Source organism: Muntiacus reevesi, chromosome 6 (assembly GCF_963930625.1).
Source record: "Muntiacus reevesi chromosome 6, mMunRee1.1, whole genome shotgun sequence".
Lineage (NCBI taxonomy): Eukaryota > Metazoa > Chordata > Mammalia > Artiodactyla > Cervidae > Muntiacus > Muntiacus reevesi.
The window spans coordinates 90,034,144-90,053,947 of NC_089254.1; the positions used below are offsets into that span (position 1 = coordinate 90,034,144).

General features: G+C 41.2%; 1 protein-coding gene across 3 annotated transcripts in view; it reads left to right on the forward strand.

Annotated features, from left to right (window-relative positions):
* MKLN1 (muskelin 1) overlaps positions 1 to 19,804 on the forward strand; it is a 390,406-nt gene that overhangs the window by 92,439 nt on the left and 278,163 nt on the right. Inside the window, exon 2 of one of the 3 annotated variants that reach the window (XM_065938893.1) lies at positions 4,207 to 4,278. The exons of the other annotated variants lie outside the window; for them this stretch is intronic. Coding sequence (XP_065794965.1) covers positions 4,207 to 4,278 — 72 coding nt within the window. The remainder of the gene's footprint in view (positions 1 to 4,206; positions 4,279 to 19,804) is intronic. 3 annotated transcript variants of the gene reach the window in all.

The window sequence follows — 19,804 nt, forward strand, 5'->3', positions numbered from 1 at the left end:
AGACCTTCTCTCTCTCTAGGGATAAGGGTGCGAGAAAGCAATTTCTGCTCATATAGATTTTAAGAAATAAAAATTCAGCGTATGTTTAACAAAAATAAAATATCACACTATGTTATAGGCTTCTTGGGAAGTGCCCCCGCCACCTCACCCACACAAACATAAGCGAGACTCTCACCCCAGGATCTGTCTGTCCTCAGTCAGGTAGAGTTTGCAGGGAGCCATCCACACCTTCTCCACCAAGGCCCTTACCAACAGTATCATGAATTTTTTAGATGATTGGCTGGACTTGGGAGTGCAGCTCAGAGCTGTAGGACATAGCTTCCGGAGAGAGTAGCAAACTGGTCTGGAGAGAAGCCCACAACCTTGGCCTCTCTGCCCTGGGAGACTATGGCCATGGCCTGAATATCTGCAAATCCTCTGACCCTCCCTATTGTCCTCTGGCTGTGCCCCAAATGTCTTTCCCTGCTAAGACCTGGGTTAGCAGAGGAGAAAATTTCACAAAAGATTAGGATGAGCTTGGCTTTCAGCTGCTGACTTACATTGAGATGCGGTTCTCAGTTGTCTTCTGGCCTCTTCCATGACTCCTGCCAGCTTCCCTGCTCATAATTTCCGAGGCCCATTCTCTGTCTCCACAATCTTTGTCCTGGATCTTCATCCCACAGGGCCATAGTTCTAATCTGAATGGAATTGATAGAGAATTCCTGCTAAAAATATTAGCTGATTACATCTTAGGCAAGGGCTCTCTTCTATGTACTGGGTTTGCATCTTAATAAAAACATTCAAAACCAGAGAGTTACAGAACTCAAAGAAGTGAATGTCTGGGGATAGATTGTCAGGCTCCTTTACGCAGATTGGTGGGCGTGGGGGTGCTTGTGTCTTGTAGGTCTGCCCACTTTTTTTGTATATATATCTAAAACTGGCCCTAATGTCAATGCCAGGTTCACTGACATCTTCAAATCCAGAATAAAAACATTCACTTTGGAGCAGCAATATTTCTCTCTGATTTTGTTCTGAGGCCTCACCAAGTCCTCAGGCCCCGATCAGGGCACGCTCACGAGTTCAGTTTACTGGCAGCTGGAGCAAGGTCCTTTGTCAAGTGGGGTATTTCCTCTGACGTCACTGGACTGCTCATCAGCTCCAAGGTGGGACTTTGCCAGGAAAACCTGAATTGAAGAGGAGGCTTGGCCTTCGGGGAAGGGAGCCTGTGACCTGGCAGTGGGGTGTCTGCTCCAGGCAGGCCTCTCAGAGCTGCTAACTCCCTGGGTTAAAGCACTTTTGACTCAAAAGGGAAAAAAAAGGTAAAAAGAGTAGGAGCTACTGCAGTCAGCTCTTACAGGGTGGCCCTTGTGAGCTAGTGGGATGATGATAGCCCTAACCCTACCAGCATACCCCAGCGGAGGCTGCTGTCTTCTCTGCTCTCCCGTCTGTCAACTTCACTCCCCTCCCCCATCGCTTCTCTTCCTATTCTTCTGAAGAGCAGCTGCCTAAGTGACACCTTTTGTTTCCAAAACCTTCTTTGCAGTTCTTCCTTGACTCTTTTCTCAAAATATTCTCTTTCAATGCCAGACCGTTGGCATCCGTCTCCCCATCTTGTGCAGACTGCCATCTCTGGCTCACCAAGGTTTTATAATTGCCTCTGGTTAAAGTTTAAATAGATGGGTTTCAGCCCAAGAGAAAAATGTAAACAAGAGTTTTCTGCAGTCTTTCAGAACTGCTGACTTCCAGTGCTTTTGAATTCTCTGCTAGGAAATTCATTCAGCTCCTCCCTCACTGAGGAACTGAGAACCGCCACTGGGCTTTCAGAGACATGAGAGGCACTCTGAAACCATTGAGAGGCTTTTAGATGATCTGACCTTTTCCTTTTAACTCAATTAAGCCATCAGGATCCAGTTCCCATTCTAGGATGTTTGTCTGGTATATTGAGGTGACAGGACAGTTAAGCAATCTTCATGGGCTGGCTTCTGATGAAAGAAAGGAAGTGAAGGGAATTTTTCCTTTGAGGGGGAGGAAGGGATTATATTTGTTGCTCTGTGCCTTCTTGTTGACAAGTCTTAGGAATCAAGGGAATGGGACCACCTTTGGCCAATGCAGAAGAAAGAGGGCAGATGGGGTTACAGCTGGTGATTCAGGTACATATGCTTTTATTTGCTGTTTTCTAAGAAGTAAGCAAGCCATTTTGTTGAATCTTGACTAAGAATATTGATTTTCTATATCTTTCTGCTTTGTGTCCTTGTGATCTGGTGTCAGAATGGATTCAGCAATACTTTTGGATATTTTAGTCAAGGATTTGGTTGGATCTTTGGCTTCCCCTAATCAAAAACCTTCAATAATTCCTCATTTCAAGTCCAGATTCCTATTCAAAGCCTTCTGTGGTCTGGTTGCAACCCACTTTCACCCTCCACCATCCAAACCATACCACCCTATACGCCAACCTCAGTGAACTTGCCACCCAGCTCCTTTATATGCTCCCTTCCTTATTCTGTAGTATCCCAACGCTGGCTGCGTCCTCTCTGGCCTCTTCAAAATGCTATCTTCCCGTGTTCTATGGGACGTTCCTCACCCTTCATGCATGAACAGAACCAACCACTCCTCTCTGCTGTTCTCAAGTGGCACATGACACTTCCCTTCATTGGTGTTGTTCTGTCACTCAGTTGTGTCCAACTCTTTGCGACCGCAAGGACAGCAGAACGCCAGGTTTGTCTGTCCTTCAGTATCTCCAGGAGTTTGCTTAAACTCATGTCCATTGAGTCGATGATGCCATCCAACCATCTCATCCTCTTTTGCCCCCTTCTCCTCCTGCCCTCAATCTTTCCCAGCATCAGGGTCTTTTCCAATGAGTTGGCTCTTCACATCAGGTGGCCAAATTATTGAAGCTTCAACTTCAGCATCGGTCCTTTCAATGAATATTCAGGGTTGATTTCCTTTAGGATTAACTGGTTTGATCTTGCTGCCCAAGGGACTCTCAAGAGTCTTCTCCAGCACCACAGTTCAAAAGCATCAATTCTTCGGCACTCAGTCTTCTTTAGGGTCCAGCTCTCACATCCATACATGACTACTGGAAGAATCATTTGATTAGACACACTTTTGTCGGCAAAACAATATCTCTGCTTTTTTAGTATGCTGTCTAGGCTTGTCATAGCTTTTCTCCAAGGAACAAGCATCTTTTAATTTCGTGGCTACAGTCACCGTTTGCAGTGATTTTGGAGCCCAAGAAAATAAAGTCTGTTACCGTTTCCATTTTTTCCCCATCCCTTTGCCATGAAGTGATTTCATGGTCTACCGTTCAGCCCATGTGTGTGTGTCAGCTTCCTCCACTAGGTCCTCAGCTCCTTGAGTGGAGGATAGTTTATTGCAGCCCCCACACTGTCCTGCCTCATGTGTGGCCCACCATCAGTGCTCAATACATATTCAATCTTTATGTTTCAATCTCTCTGAACAGGTAAAGTCAGTATTTTAAAAATAGCTCTTGAGAGAAACCAACAGTAGGAAGGATTTTGGAGTCAAACAAATTTGAGTTCTAATCTAAGCTGTGATGAGTATTAATACCAAGATGACTTCCCAATTTTTATCTGTTCCAAGCCTGACTTTCTTCACTTCTAAAATGAAGACAATAAGATCTCTCTGTGAGGATTAAAGTGAGATCAGGCAAATAGAGTACACAACACAGTTCTGTCTTATCCTTACCCTCCTTTGATGTTAAAATATTTAAGATGTTGAAACATTCTACTCTGGAATATGAATCATATTCATCAGTTTAATACATGTGAGCCATTTTCTCATTGCTGGCATAACCTTCCTTGATACAACACCTTCTTCTTACTTGCGCTTGCAAGTTTTTCAAAGGCTTATCTTGTAAGTAGGATTGGACTTATCTGTTGTCACCTGAAAAATACCGGTGATGGGGACAATGATGAGTCAACTCATTGCTGAGTTATTTTCACATGTGCAGGGTCAACCTCACAGCATGACACTGGCCTCTTTCCTTCCAAAGTTAACTTTAAGGAGGAGAATAGACACCATTAGGACACCCTTCTCTCCGCCCCCCACCAAAAATCAGTTGCTACTTTCACCCATGGAAGAGGAGCACTGAATTCCATTCATCCATCCAACATTTATGCAATGCCTGCTCTGTGCTAGGTACTGTGATATGAGATGAATCAGTCAGGGTCCGTGCCTTTAAGAGTTTCAATCCATTGGTGTTTTTAGGAGGAAGATGAAACAATCAGCTTGTCAGGAAAAGCTTCAGAAAGAAGTGATGCCTCAGCTGAGTCTTGAGAAGTAAGTACATGGCTGTCAACAGACAGGGCAGAGCACTTCAGGTGGAGGACCCCAACGCTTGTTCCTCTTCCTCTGATCACTCTGTGCAGCCGGATGTACAGCTGTCTTCTCCTTGGTCTAGGGGACTTAAATTCTTCCTTGGCAGCCGCAACATTATTAGTGCTGGTTCCAATCAGAGGACTGACAGTAGACACTCTACTGCTGCTTTTGTTGCCAAGACCACAAAGAGCTGGTGTGGTTTGAGCTCTCTGAGGGAGGGTGGGGGAGTTGAGCATGTGTGTGTCTACCTGTGTCTATGTACATGTGGGTCCAAGAGCGTGGGGTCTGTGTCCATCTGGATGGCTGGCTAGATGTTTATCTGCAGGTGTTGCTACAGAAAACAGAAGTGGATATTCAGGAAACAAAATGATAGCTTGGGATCTCACAGACAGCTGAAGGACTACTCAGAGAAGGGAGAGGTTGAAATAACCTCTACCAAAACAGAATGGAACAGAGAAGGAAGTTACATCAGAAGAGGAAGAATGCCAGTGTCATGCTGAAGAGCCACAAATGTCACAAAATAAAAATAAAATGGGGGATTCTTATTTTACTTAGTCAAATGCTATTATAATACTTTCTTCTTTATAGCATTATTAAGATTAATGAAATAATATTTAGTGCAGTGAACACAGAGAACAGAGGAAAACCAGGAAATTGCTATAATTTTTTAAAGTTCTATTTATTTGGATCAGTGATTGATTATAACTTTGCTTTCTACCTCCATATATGAGTTGGGGTTTTTCCTTCAGCACTTAAAAAATATGGAAAACAAGTTCTTAGGCTGACTTACTGAAGAACATTTAAAAAGTCTCATTATTAGTACAAATTACAAAATTTTGATAAAGATAATCTAATAATAGTGAAGTGATTAAAGGGGTCAGAGCAAGAAATATAGATCCCAGGGATGTTATTAACTTTTTCTTTTCCGTTCATGTAGAAATGTTCATCTCTACCAAAAAGAAGTGTAAGAGTAGGTTTCATTTTGATTAGATTCTTATAACCATACAAGTGAAAAATTTATAGAATTGACTTCAGGTGAGGAAGGATTATAAAAAGTTAATAGTGAAATAAGCTTGGCGTCAGATCTCGTATGAGTCTTTTGAATTTATTACTTTAGAGAATTGGAATTGATTTTCCATTGCCTTCTTAGAATTATAATGACTTCAAATGATTAATTGATTTGCCAATCTCACAAATAGTTAAAAGCATATGGAGAAGAACAAACTACTATATATGAAATAAATAAGCTATGTGGATATATCATACAACACAGGGAATATAGCTAATATTTTATAATAACTATAAATGGACTATAATCTTTAAAAATTGGGAATCACTATGTTATACACCTGAAACTTAGATAATATCAAACATCAACTATACCTCAAAAAAAAAAAGCATATGGGATTTTGGGCAGTGAACTGGGGAAATTTTGTGTGCTTTGGTCACAGTGCAAAACAGTGCTTCCCAACAGGATGAACAGTTGGTCCATATGCTAATTGACCAGGTAACTAGTGAATAGACTTGGGGTGAACAGAATTGTGACAAATTGACTAGGGAGAGAAAAGTACCTGGTAAAGAGCAAGCAAAGCAAGTAAGTCTAATGTTCACTCTGTTTGCACATGGTAGGTACTCAGTAAATAATTGTTGAAGGAAGAAAGGAATGAAATGAGTGAATGAGTGGTGAGCATGAAGAAAGTGGCAATAAACACCTAATTCAAAATGAAATTTAAACTTTGTTTTGTGATAGGGTTATAGCATATTTTCTTTATGATACTTGATTTGGTGATATTTAAAGATGTATAATTTTCAGAAGTTATGAGACCCCTGAAAGAAAAAACATCTAAAAATTAGATTTGGGGAAAATAGAAATCAATGAAAATTTAAATTTTTAGATTTTCCAAATTATTTTACAAATTTAAATTCAATGTTACTTTAGAAACATGATAATATATTATGTATGGTTTATTCACAATACCATTACATGTTTTTTGATAAATATAATTCATTCACATAACATTTACTAATTAAAATTTTTAAAAATGAATTTACTGATGGTTGTAAGTTGATATCAAAAGTCATTTGACTTTTTCAATAAGAAGAAATAGGAAGAAATTTAAACAGTGGAAAAACAATAAATATCACAGAAACTTGTATTTTTTTCTAGACCCAATGCATTCCTTAAGGAATTTATTTCCAGGAAATAATCTAAGGATTGTGGGGGAAGGGAAAATAAAATTCATTGACTGCAACTTTTTAAACTGAAGTACAGTTGATTTATACTACATTGGTTTCTGATTTACAGATTATGCTCCTTTAAAAGTTATTGTAAGATCATGGCTATTGACTGCAACTTTTTCCCAAGCATCTACATTTTTGTTTAGTGAGTGATTGCCCCCAAATTTGCCAGTTTCCCTGCTTTCTGAGCTTCCACATCTCTAGGGACCCTCCATCTGGATGCATTTTCTGACTCAGAACTTGCTGAGACTCTCAAATCCCAGTCCGAAGGAGTCCCACAAACTCCCTGCCCCAGCTTATGTTCTAGGAGGCAAGTCCTTCCCGATAGGGTGCCCAGGGAATGGGAGAGAGAGAGAGGATGCCAATTTCTGTTTTACATTTTAAATCCATAGATCTTTCCTTTTAATGAGTGGCAGGCCATTCTCAATTTCTGCTCCTCTGTATGGAAGAATTTAACATCACTTCTCATGCTGATCCAAGGAACTTTGCTCTTTGTCCAAAATACAGCTCTCCTCCAAAGCAATTTCCCCTCCTCTGAGAAATGCTTTCATGTCAGGCTGCACTGCCCTTGAACCAGACAACTTTCTCTGCTTGTCTTTATCTGTCTAAATAAAGCTAACCTACATTTCCTGTCTAATTCATTCGGATGCTTGCTGATGCTATTTAAAGGATCCCTCAAGGCTCCGTGGAAAACATGATGCATTATCTTCAGTTGGGAACCTTCAGGTTTGTTGGTCATTTAAGGAATTCAAGAATTGAAAGAATCCATTCAGTCTTTAGTAGTTCAGATGTGGAGGACAAAGGAGCTCTTCGTGTTTTTTAATCCCAAGCAGTCTTCTTTGACTTGTCCGTTGCTGGGATCAGTTGATGGTGAAAGAGGGAACTAGAAAGTTAATCTCTGTGTGTGTATGTGCATGTGTGTCTCTGTGTGTGTATGCACACACATGCATGTCTCTCCTTGTCTCTAGGCTTCATGAAATTTGCCCAACAGAATGTATTTTTTATTCTGGACTCTGATAATTTGCTAGTTCATTGTGAGTTTACTTTCCCCTCTCAGGGAACAAAAGTGAAAGATTAAAAGGAAATGTCATCTTAGTAAATAGGCTTCTGGTGAGTTTTTGGCTTGTCTCCCTCTCCTTCTCTTCAGCCTCCATCAGACGTTAGAAAATTCTGTTACTTCATGTTCCAGGAAAAAAAAAAAGAGGAAATTCTAAACAGGGAAAGGAAAATAATGGGATTGTAAATAGGACTCCACTGTGCACTTCTATAGGACTGGGAGTTCAGAGAGGTTTCAGATCTGTTATTTGTTTTTTCACATCTGGGATTTATGTCAGTCTGTCTGCCTGCTTAGTGGGAGGGAGAGCTGGTACAAATGGGATGGTTTTAACCACCAGTGCACTGCTTAAGCACATGCTTTTATCAGCATCCACTTGTTCAGCCACGATTCTCTGACGTCCATTGCAGTGAGTGAGTCAGAAGCCACAAGCTAACAGGTCTATTCCTTCCCGCCGTCACCTAGGAAACCAATGCATCATCCACAGGAAATGCAGGCCCCAATGGGGAGAGTGCCCAGATCGGGTTATAAAGCTGGCAATGAGTTTTTCAAAAGAGGTCAAATAATAATGTGTAGAATTTTAGTCTAGGGTAGAAAGTGGATCCAGCCTCTCAGGCATGGATTAAGGACTGTCAGGCAGAAATACTAGGAGGAATTAGTCAGCTAAAATCATGAAGGATGTCTGCTTTATAAGAAATTGTCCAAGGGCAAGGGGTACGGAGATATGGTTTGATTCCCCCAGACAGCAAATGCATTTAGTTGCTCATTGGCTGAGATTAATTTTTTTGTTGTTGTTACAACAGTGTGTGAAGATGAGAAAATTGACATGATGTCAAACCAGGCTTGCCGTTGACTGAAATATATATCCCCCATTGTCATTGTCTCTCTCTTAAAATAGTGATGGAGAGTTCCATCAGAGAAAAACCACACCCTGATTCCCCTCATGCTGTCAGTGTTTTTTTCTGCTTGTGCCTCAATTTCTCCCTCCTTGACTACTAGAGTTCAGCACTGCCTATTGTCTTAGTGCACATAAACAATCTACCACACACTGTCCACATATCTGCAAAGATAAGCTTAATACAGCTGAGAAAAATTACCTGTGGAGTTTCAAGTTATTTGACAAGCTTAATGTCTTCAGGTACATTTAATACTCTCATACTGCTATGGATGAAAGAGCCCACGGAAAAGTACAACGTGAGTTCTACCAGAACTTCCTGTTTTAGGTTAAAAGAATATTAAAACGGGAAAGAAAAATAACTCAGAAATCATTGGGCCCAACACCCTCATTTTTCACATGAGAAATGAGTCCCAGACAGATAATTTGTTTAAGGTCATCTAGGGAATTAGTGTGTCCACTGGGGGTCAGGAAGAGGAGAGAAGACAGGTTGGAAGCTCAACTACAAGCTCAGAATGAGTCAATAGGTGATATGGCCACCTAAGAGACTGTTATAATATTGAACTGCATTAATTGAAGTATGGAATCCTTACTAAGAGGGGCAATTGGTACCCTTACAGGCTGGTCAGCATTGCCAAGAAAACAACATTCTGTCCCGAGTACCCATTGAATAGGAAACAGTCACAAAACCAAATGTTCCCAGAGGAGGGTAAAGATGGTTATAGGTTTTAGCTCCATACAAGTAATTTTCCAATCATTCGAGCTGATTGAGATGTATTAAACTGGCTGAGGGGACAGTGAATTAATTCTCCATTTCCAGAGTGTTCAAATATTCATTTATCTATCCAAACACATTTATTGAGTGCCTGCCATATGCCACAAATTTATATATCTTATAAACAAGTGAATTCTGTAAAACTATTAATAAGACAAAACTAGCTACTAGTGATTTAGGAAGACACATCTTTACCAAAAAGGGGTTTGATGGTCCTTTCAAAGCTTTAAAACTAGATAGCATTCTAATCTCCTTGCTGATATCCATTCTACTAGGTTCCTTTATCCAAAATAGACCAGTCCATGTAAATTGAAAGGCAGTCAAGATAGTGAAAGATTGAAGGCAAAAGGAAAAGGGGGCAGCAGAGAATGAGATGGTTAGACAGCATCACCAATTCAGTGGACATAAATTTGAGCAAAACTCTGAGAGTTAGTGAAGGATGAGGAGCCTGGCATGCTGCAGTCTATGGGGTCACAAAGAGTTGGAAACTACTTAGCGACTAAAGAAGAGCAAGGCTGCCTTTGCCAAGTGTCATAATCAACTCTTTTTCATCTTCCATATAGAACTTATTGTCAAATAGATCTAACAGATCTTGAATCTATGAAACCATCACCGTCTTTCAGTAAAGGTTCCAGAATGAGAATTTTTACCACACCTGGCTTTTAAATGTTTGAACATGTTTTTTTAGCCCTTATGTGTGCATGTTCAGTGGTGTCTAACTCTGTGACCCCATGAACTGTAGGCTGCCAGTCTCCTCTGTCCATGGGATTTCCAGGCAAGAGTACTGGAGTGGGTTGCCATTTTCTGCTCCAGGGGATCTTCTTGACCCAGGGATAGAACCTGCATCTCTTGCATCTCCTGCATTGGCAGGCAGATTCTTTACCACTGTGCCACCTGGGAAGTGCTTTTTTAGCCCTTACCTGAATTAATATTTGGGCTATAGGCATTCACACACTCCAAGTTGTTTCCATTTCTTGGATTACTTTTCCTTATTTCTTGATGATTGATGTTCCTTGCATAGATCCAGCCAACATTTTCCACCTGTTTTGGATCTCTCTTTGTCTTTCAGAATCACCCCTATTGAATAATGATCCAGCTCTTAGCCACATGCAACACTGGTGATTTTTCTTACCATTCCTAACATTCATTTTTGTTAATCTCTTTCATTTTCATTTTTATTTTCATCATAATCATAAGCCTCTTCTTAATAGCACAGTCAACATTCTCATTGCTTTTGCAATTGTCAGACATACTGGGCTTAATAATGTTGCAAAACACCCCAAATTAAATACAGTAAACCTGCTGGTAATAAAAAACTAGTTGGCCAAGACTAAAACAACTGCATCCAACTGCCATTGCCGTCTGTTGGGGGTAGACAAAGCAGAAAAAATTTTGCTTTTGGAGCAAATTGTTTTTCATCTTAGTGAAAATTCACAGGGGGCCAAGCTGGCAAAGGATCCCTTGTCTCTTCCACCGTCGTGCCATTCTGGTGAAGTGCATTTGTGACAATAGTCATCAAATCATATATAAATATGTAATCAACCAAAATTATTTTTAGATAGCTCAGTTCATTTGCATTGCCTTAATGAGATTGAGGTCATGGGTTTGATCTCTGTATGGGATATTTAGTACACAGAGCAAAACCGTGTCACCCAAGTAGTCTGTACCTACATCTAGCCATCACACAAATGCATGATCTTTAGGGGACCTGACATAGCGTATGGTGGGACATATCATTTCAGTACAGTCGATATAGGAAAATGCAATTATAAACCTTCATAACAGCATTTGACTTTGGAATTTGCAAACTTGAAACCTCAATTAACCATTAATAAGAGAGAAGACCCTTCAGTGGTATGTTGATTTTACAGAAAACAGTAAAGTTCTGTAAAACAATTATCCTTCAACTAAAAAATAAATTAATTAAAAAAAAATCTGTCTATAAGCATAGGTCAGGTCACAGAGTTCTCCAAATGTAAAATACTAAAGAAAAAGGCTTATTTTTCTCATTGAGATCATTAGAAATATAGAGGGTGGTACCTGGTTTACTTCTACTCCCCAGGAAACTGATGACAATTAATTCCTATTGACTTAGTATTCTGAGATTTGCCAAGGAGCAGCTCAATGTCACCAGAGAATGTTACACATTTGTCAAAACTACAGATTCACAACTCAGTTTAGGCCTCAAATGTAATCTTCTCCCTCTGTTTTCAGATGCGCTCCTCCCTCATCGCCAGAGCTGCAGGCTGCTCTCTAAATAACACTGTGTCCCTGGCCTCCTAGCTCCCATTTGAATGTTTCGGCAGGGCTCCTTTGAGATCTGCCCCCCACTGCGTCCCCTCTCCCAGGCTTGCCTTCATTTGTCTGAGTCAGCCATGAGTCACCTCACTCATTAGTGGAACTCAGAATGCCTCTCCATCCTCCAGATCCCTTTCGTCTCCCTTCTTGTAACTGGTTTTCTGGCAGCGTCAGATCTGTGGACAACCTTGAAGCTAGGGGCTGGGTCACTATTAAGATGATCTGTTCTATGAAGAGGTTGGTAGACCGCAAGGAGAACTAAAAATGATGATGATGATGATGATGATGATAATGATGATAACAATAATGATAATGGTGCACGCAGTTGCTTCAGATGCATTTTAATGGCCAGATTTGGTACCTTTGCCTGTGTCAGCTCATAGGACAGCACAGGGGTCCTTAAGTCTTGGTCTCTTCCTTGTCTCTTCTTTCCCTCTTCACCATCACTTCCTCCACACACATGCCCGTATGGCACAAAGTGAAAGCTTAGAGACTCCACTCTCTGGAAAGGCAGGTAAAAGAGCAATGTCCTTATGTTGGTGGGCACTCTTTTCTCCAGGATTTTCATATTTACTCTCCTTTTACTCATTCAGTTTTACATTCCCAATTCTTTCCTTTTTGTGAAAGTAGAACAGAGAGGACAAATCAGAAGGATTTATGCCTGTTGCTGCTTCCTGAGCATATAAAGAAACCTAGTGAAATGACACTGATAATAAACTCTGAATTCACTGTAGAAAATTTCAACACCAAAACACCATTATTAAATTAATAATGAATTATCAGTTCATTATTAATGAATTATTAATCTTACTTAAAGCCCTTTGTAAAATTGCTGATACTTTACCCAACTGGATAGTGGCTAGTTTTTAGTAAGTCAGATGATTTACTCTTGAAAGGGAATGCAGATATCCCCCTGTCCTGTCATTCATTCAATTGGCATGCACTTACTGAGCACCTGTGATGAACAGACCCTGAGCCAGACCCCCTAGGGCGGTGCTTTTCAAGCTTCACTGTGTGTGATGTTACCTGGGAAACTTACTAAAATGCAGATTCTGATTCAAAAGACCTGGAGGCAGGTTCTGCATTTCCATAAGCGCCCTGGAGATGTCCTTGCTGCTGCCCAGGAACCACACTTTGAGGACCAAGACCACAGGGGTTCCACACAGAGCCAGACAAGGCTTGACTCTGTCCCTGAGAAACACTGGGGACCCACAGCCTCTGGGATGCTGCCCTGTGCATTCCTTCTCCTCAGCTGCTGATAATTATCTGTGAGGCCCAGACAATGCTGATTTGTTCTCAGTGCTCTTGGCTTTCTCATGTCTTTATTCCCAGTGGAGGGTATTAAAATTGCAAGGCTCAAATTGGGATTAGGGCAAGGAAAAGGCCCATCTATCTTTAACCTTTGTTCTGAGAGCTAGTCTAGGCCATTTAACCAGCAATCTCTTAACTCACATTTTAAGCAGAGCCTGATTAACAAAAAAGTATTTCTCTGATTGCTAGAGATCTCCTTTTATGATTCGTTAGTTTGTATCCCTTGCCAGTTTTTCTATTAGGGTCTTTGTCTTTTAATTAATGAGTTGTAATAGTTTTCTATTAAAATATTAAGGAGGATCTCTTTGCCCCTAATAAAGGATGTTTCAACCTTTCATCTATTCGTATTGGAGCTAGGAATCTTAGATTCTAGAGTAACTAATTTTCTAGGGTAGCTAATCTGAGCAAGCCAACTTACCTATTATGACATGGTTCCTTTACTTGTAAATGGAGGCAGTAAAGACTATATATTGAGTATATGTTGAGTATAAAACTGTTGGGTATAAAAAGAAAGTACATGTGGGATGATGCTATATAATCATAGAAAATGGGTACTTGGTTTCAGAGCTTACATTAATCTGATAGTATGATTGAACCTGCCTTCCCTAATAGCTCAGTTGGTAAAGAATCCACCTGCAATGCAGGAGATCCCCATTCAATTCCTGGGTCAGGAAGATCCCCTGGAGAAGGAATAGACTACCCCCTCCAGAGTCCTTGGGCTTCCCTTGTGGCTCAGCTGGTAAAGAATCCACCTGCAATGCAGGAGACCTGGGTTCGATTCCTGAGTTGGGAAGACGTCCTGGAGAAGGGAAAGGCTACCCACTCTAGCATTCTGGCCTGGAGAATTCCATGGACTATACAGTCCATGGCCTCGCAAAGAGTTGGACATGACTGAGTGACTTTCACTTTCATTTTTCATTATTGAACCTAAAGTGGGACAGACTGATGTTAACAAGTACCAATTTTGTTTGTTTCATTTTTTTTTGCTTTTAGTTAGTTTTTTTTTTTTTTTTAAACAAACAGTTATTGAGCACTACTGTCAAGTACTCTGAGTGTGCTTATCTGGTTTTGGTAGTACATACGTTGAGCTTCATATGTGTGAAAGTGCTTATGCTTTCTGTTTTCCCTTTGCTTCCACAACTGCAACTTTCTAAGTTGTCAACAGACAAGACCTTGTCTCCTGACATATCCAATTAAGAAACTATCTCAGTACTGAGGCTAATGACCCAGTTGTTCCTTAGTCTCTTTCTTAGCTGTCTCATCTCTACTAGAACCTTATACTTGTTAAAATTATTTATTTATATAGTAGATGTTATGAGTGGTAGTATTCCAGTTTAGACTGATAGGTTTTTGTCTAGCTTAGAATAATAGAAAATGTGTACTTCCTCCCTCATCTGTGATGTTTAATGCCTATAAGTTCATACCATTACTGCCTGAAAGAAAAAGAATATAACGAACCATTAATACTAAGATAGAAATAGAAATGTCTGAAAACAATGTGCTTTGCCTCTAGTTGGTGTTTGTTTTTTGATACAAAGGAAAGAAATTCTAACAACAAAATTTTAACTATCATCCAGATAGAGAATGCTCCCTCACTCCCACTGTTTCCCCCTATATTCTTTCTACACAAAATCTGCCTTATGAGTCCCTACACAGAGCATAGAGAAAAACAAAAAGAGTCAATATTATTGAATCTCATCCATTTGCCAAGCACTGTGCTAAGTGCTTTCAGGTACATTTTCTCATCTAATGGATCTTTTACTTTCTTACTGCAGGGAAGACGGTGAGCTTGTGCCTTTACTTTGCTATTTCCTCTTCCTAGAGTCCTTACACCTCCCTGTCTGTGTCAGCCTTATACTGCAAGCAAAGGAACCTAGTTTTTGCAAAATCCGTTTTTTTTCCATGTCATTCAGGTCCACAGCAAAAAACTGGTTGGTTTCTCATTCTGGAAAATGAGAGATGTGTTCATTCAGGGAAAAGTGAACAGAACAGGGCTGAGGGCTAAATGCTCTTTTACACACATGAGTGGCCAACTACCTCTGGTGAGAAGTCTCTCCTTTTCTGGCTTCTTTCCCAAATAATACATTGAACTTTCCAGCAAAAAGTATCCATATACATGCAAATTCTCATTTGATTTATTTCTTTATATATGAACACAGGTTCCTTACCACTTCTTTCACCCACCCACAACCCACCAAAAAACAAAATGAGAAAAAAAAGAAACCTCTCCTGGAGAAACATGATGGATCTTATCTATTCCTGAGACTAACTGCCATTTTCTCCTCTTACCATGATTCCAAATTTTGGACTCCACTAAGGAAAACATAGTCTGTGTGACCTTGCATAACCAGGGAGGAAGGAATCTTGCCTGGGCAATGAGAGAGAAGGGCTGAGTCACTATCTCAGCCCTCAGGAATGGCTCTCCAGCTGCTGACTGAGGCCACACGGGTTCAGCCACGAGGCCGGCAGGGACCTCCCCAGTGACTGGCAAAAAAGAGGCAACCAGGACTAGCCAGAGTGAACTGGGACAATTGACCCATTTGTAGATGGCCCCTCTAGGACAGTGGTCAGCAGTCCAAGTCTCAGTGTTCTGGTGATATAGCAATGCCTGGTCCAATCTGATGGATGAATGATGCCTGACAACAGAAGACTCTGGAAAAGGTGTAATTAGCATGTAGTGGCATCTTTATTCCAGAATTTTATTCTTTCACATATACAACAGACATTGAACAAACATACTAGGCACTGAACTAGAGGTTGGCATCTTCCTTGCTCTCAGGGAGTCGATAGTTAAGCAGAAAGGGAGTAAAACATAGGCTCTCTAAGAGAACATAGAAGAGGGACTTAAGCTCTGACAGTTGGAGAAGCTTCCCCAAGAGTGTGAAAGGCTTATGGAGCAGGGGGTAGGCGGGGTGGCGTGGTGGAGAGGGACATGGAGTTGGGGCCCTCCGGGTGGAGGATGCAGCAGTTCAAAGTCACAGAGGCGAGAGAGAACAGGCGGTTCACTGGAGAAGTAAAGTGGTTTAGTGTGGCCTAGATCAGAATAAGCAGGGGAATGGGCAAGAATTGACCCTGGAGAGGTGAGCAGGGATCAGATTGTAAAGGTGTAATCCTGTGTGTGTATGTAAGAGGGTCTGAATTCTATCCTGAGGCCAATGGGAATGACTAACTGACCTTCTGTGGGGGAATGATGTATCAAATATGTTTTTAAAGGAAGTTTTCTCACTGCTTGTAATCTGGAGATTGGATGCAGGGATGCAAGCAGTGTTACCAAAATGCAAGTCTGTGTGCCTGACTCACAATGATGCCAAACAATACCAAAACACTGGAGTCTGGAACAGAGAGAGATTTATTATTATTGCAGGACCCTGCAAGGAGATGGGTAGCTCATGCCTGCAAAACCCCCAAACTCCCCAAAAGCTCTCAGCAAAGCCCTTTTCTAGGAAAGGGGAGGGAGGGATGTGGTGAGTTGTTGCAGACTTCTTGGTGTAGGAGCCTCTGTTCTTGAGGTCACATCATAGTCAGGTAATTATGTTTCTGTAAACCTCCACCAAATGAATGTTATTCTCTGCTCTGACAAGAAAGCGCCAGATCATGGCATTGGGTCCCATCCATTCATGGCAAGTTGATGGGGGAAAAAATGGGAACAGTGGCAGATTTTATTTTCTTGGGCTCCAAAATCACTGAAGATGGTAATTGCAGCCATGATATTAAAAGATGCTTACTACTTGAAAGAAAAGCTATGACAAACCTAGACACTGTATTAAAAAACAGAGACATCACTTTACTGATAAAGGTGACATAGTCAAAGCTATGGTTTTTCCAGTAGTCATGTATGGATGTGAGAGTTGGACCATAAAGAAGGCTGAGTGCCAAATAGTTGATGCTTTCGAATTGTGGTGTTAGAGAAGAGTCCCTTGGACTGCAAGATCAAACCATCAAACCAGTCAGTCCTTAAGGAAATCAACCCTGAATATTCATTGGAAGGAATGATGCTGAAGCTGAAACTCCAATACTTTGGCCACCTGATGCGAACAGCTGACTCATTTGAAAAGACCCTGATGCTGGGAAAGATTGAGGGCAGGAGGAGAAGGGGACAACAGAGGATGAGATGGTTGGATGGCATCACCAACTCAATAGACATGAATTTGAGCAAGCTCTGGGAGATGGTGGACAGGGAAGCCTGGTGCTGCAGTCCATGAGGTCACAGAGTTGGACACGACTTAGTGACTGAACAACATCAGGTTGCTGCTTGACACTTGGTTGATTGTGGGCAGGGTCCGCTGTGGTGCCAACCAGTGGCTGAGCAGGACCCATTGCTTGGTACCAGGGTACTGGAGTAATGGCGCACAGCAGCAGCCATCTGCTAAGGACTGCATTTGGCTGTGCTTTGTTACAGGAGGACCAGGTTGGAGGAACTTGCAGTAACTGAAGAAGGAAATAATGTGGGCCTGAACCATAGCAGAGGCAATAGGAATGCACGAAAGATGAGACTGAAAGATAGAAAAGCAGTTACCAAGTGACCTTGGTGATTAGCCACAGGTGGGGCCTGCAGGATTCGGAAAGACTCTCACCTTTGGTGGGTGGGGAGAGACGATGGGAACTGAAGGCTTGCTGGAAGGAGATGATTAGTTCAGGTTGAAGCAGGAGCTCAAGATAGAAACCCTGCCATTGACCTGAATATCAGAGGTGGAGGGTCAGGGCAACTTAGCCAGCACTGGGGATTCCTCAGGTGTACCCCGAAGGAGTCTTAAAGACAATTCCAGACCCCACCAGCAAGAGAGGATGGGCCTCCTAATAAAAGTTCCTACTAAGAAGCCTGGCTTGTTAAGACTGAATCTGTGCAGGACTGAGACTGCAGATGAGAGGTCTTCAGAACCTGCAGCCAAACAAGGCCTGACAAGCTGTTTCCATGGAGATGCCGTGTGCGCAGGAGGGAGTGAGTAGGAGGGCTGATCCACTCCAGAGCCTTGGGTCACAAGGCTGCAGTGGGCTAACAGATAAACAGGAAAAAGGCATAGTCAATCAGAAAAGGATGTTCAAAACTATTGGCAGTTAATTGGAGATATAGTGTCATAATTCTTGATTAAGTCTAACAATTTGAAGGATTAGGGTAAGTAAGCCACTTTATGATCCTGCTAGTTATTTCAGGTACCACTTAATGAGGGCATGAGGAAGTGGTTGCCAGCTGAGGCTAACTCCAAATGTACATACACCCATCTTAAGCCTTTCTGCACCCCTGGACTCTAAGTAGCTACATATTATTTCCAAATTTCTGGGGAAACAGGCAGGGATATGGGAAGTTAATTTTTTTTTTTTCCATTTGCCATGTTGTTGGCAGTAATAACTCAGGAAATCTTTGGAGGTCTTCGGGAAACTCGGGTGCTGGGAAAGCCTCAGATTAAATGTTATTATTAAACAATTTGAGGAACATTCTGGACAGAGAGCCAGCAGCAGTGGGGACCCACATGTTTTGTGTTGGGGGGAGGATAGAATATACATAACATGAAGTCAACTATTTTGACCATTTTAAAATATGCTGTTCAGTGGCATTAAGTATATTAATAATCTTGTGTAACCATTACCACTATCTCTTTGCAAAACTCTACCATCATCCAAAACAAAACTCTGTAACTGTTAAGCAATGATGCCCTTCTGGGCTCCAAATGTTTTTAACAACTTTATTATGCTGTGAAAACTCTGCCTCCAAGTCAGGAGAATAGTGTGGCTGCTGCTAATAAGAAAACTAGCTCGATCTTGGTTTGGTCAGTAGCTTTCAATTTATATCTGGGTTTTTTTGGTTCAAAACTCCTTTAATCCTGTGGGTGAGCCTGTTAAACCTAATCTCTGGGGAGGGAGCCTGATTTTTAACCACCTTAATGACTGATGGGACTTGTTAATCTTGATCTCCAAGGTATTCAAATGGCTTGTGGCAGTGCTTATTAAGAAGTCAGTAAAAACTGTCAGGACCACAGGATCTTATAAAGATTCTATAAAGGCAAACTTTGTTCTAAAAATAGCTGGGAGATGAATTGTCTAGGAACAACTTCATTTTAAGTGACCAAAAATGATAGTGCCCAAGGAGGACAAGACACGATTCTGACTTGGAATAGTAGATTATGACTGAAAGATCGGAGCTGGAAATTCCAAGTTTCCTACTGCCTTTTCTTTCACAAATTAAAACATTTAGTGTGGGTAGGGATAAGCCTTTGTGATTTCCTTTCTTCATCCAACAAGTTTGAGGTGTTTAGAACATGATGCTCATCAGACAGGACTCAGTCTGGAGTTCACAAACCCAAAGTAGCAATAGCTCTCAAAGCCCAGGCAGATATTTCCCAGATGCATAATGTCAGTCACAAGAAACAGCAGGAGGGAAAAAGAATAGGGAAGATTTAGTGAAAATCACTCCATCATAAATAAAATCTAAACCACATGTCCTATTTGAGGGCCAGTGGTAAGACAAATAGTTTAAAACACCATGCTATTCCTGGGAACTAGAACTCAGAGGAGGATAACTGGCTTACTCAGGGTCACCTAGAAAACCAGGAAGAGAGCTAAGATTTAGTACCTTTGTTTCCTGAAACCTGTTTTAGTGGTTTATTTTGATCAGGATCTGCTGATACTCTATGCTTGGAAGGCACGAGGGAGATAGTTTCTAGAGCTTCTCTATGAAGTTTTCATTTGGTCAGGGGTGATCTATCGGTAGCTTCACCTCCAAATTCACCTCCAGTTTAGTTTTCATATCATAATTGGTTCAGAACCCAATTTCTGCATAGTTCAGAAAAATGTTATTAGCAGTCTAGAAGAGATTTAATACTCTTAAGATTGAATTAGGGGATGATTTCCAAAATGGTGGTACGGAGAGCTCCACAGACTCACTCCTCAACAAAACAACCATACCTGGTGAAAATTATTT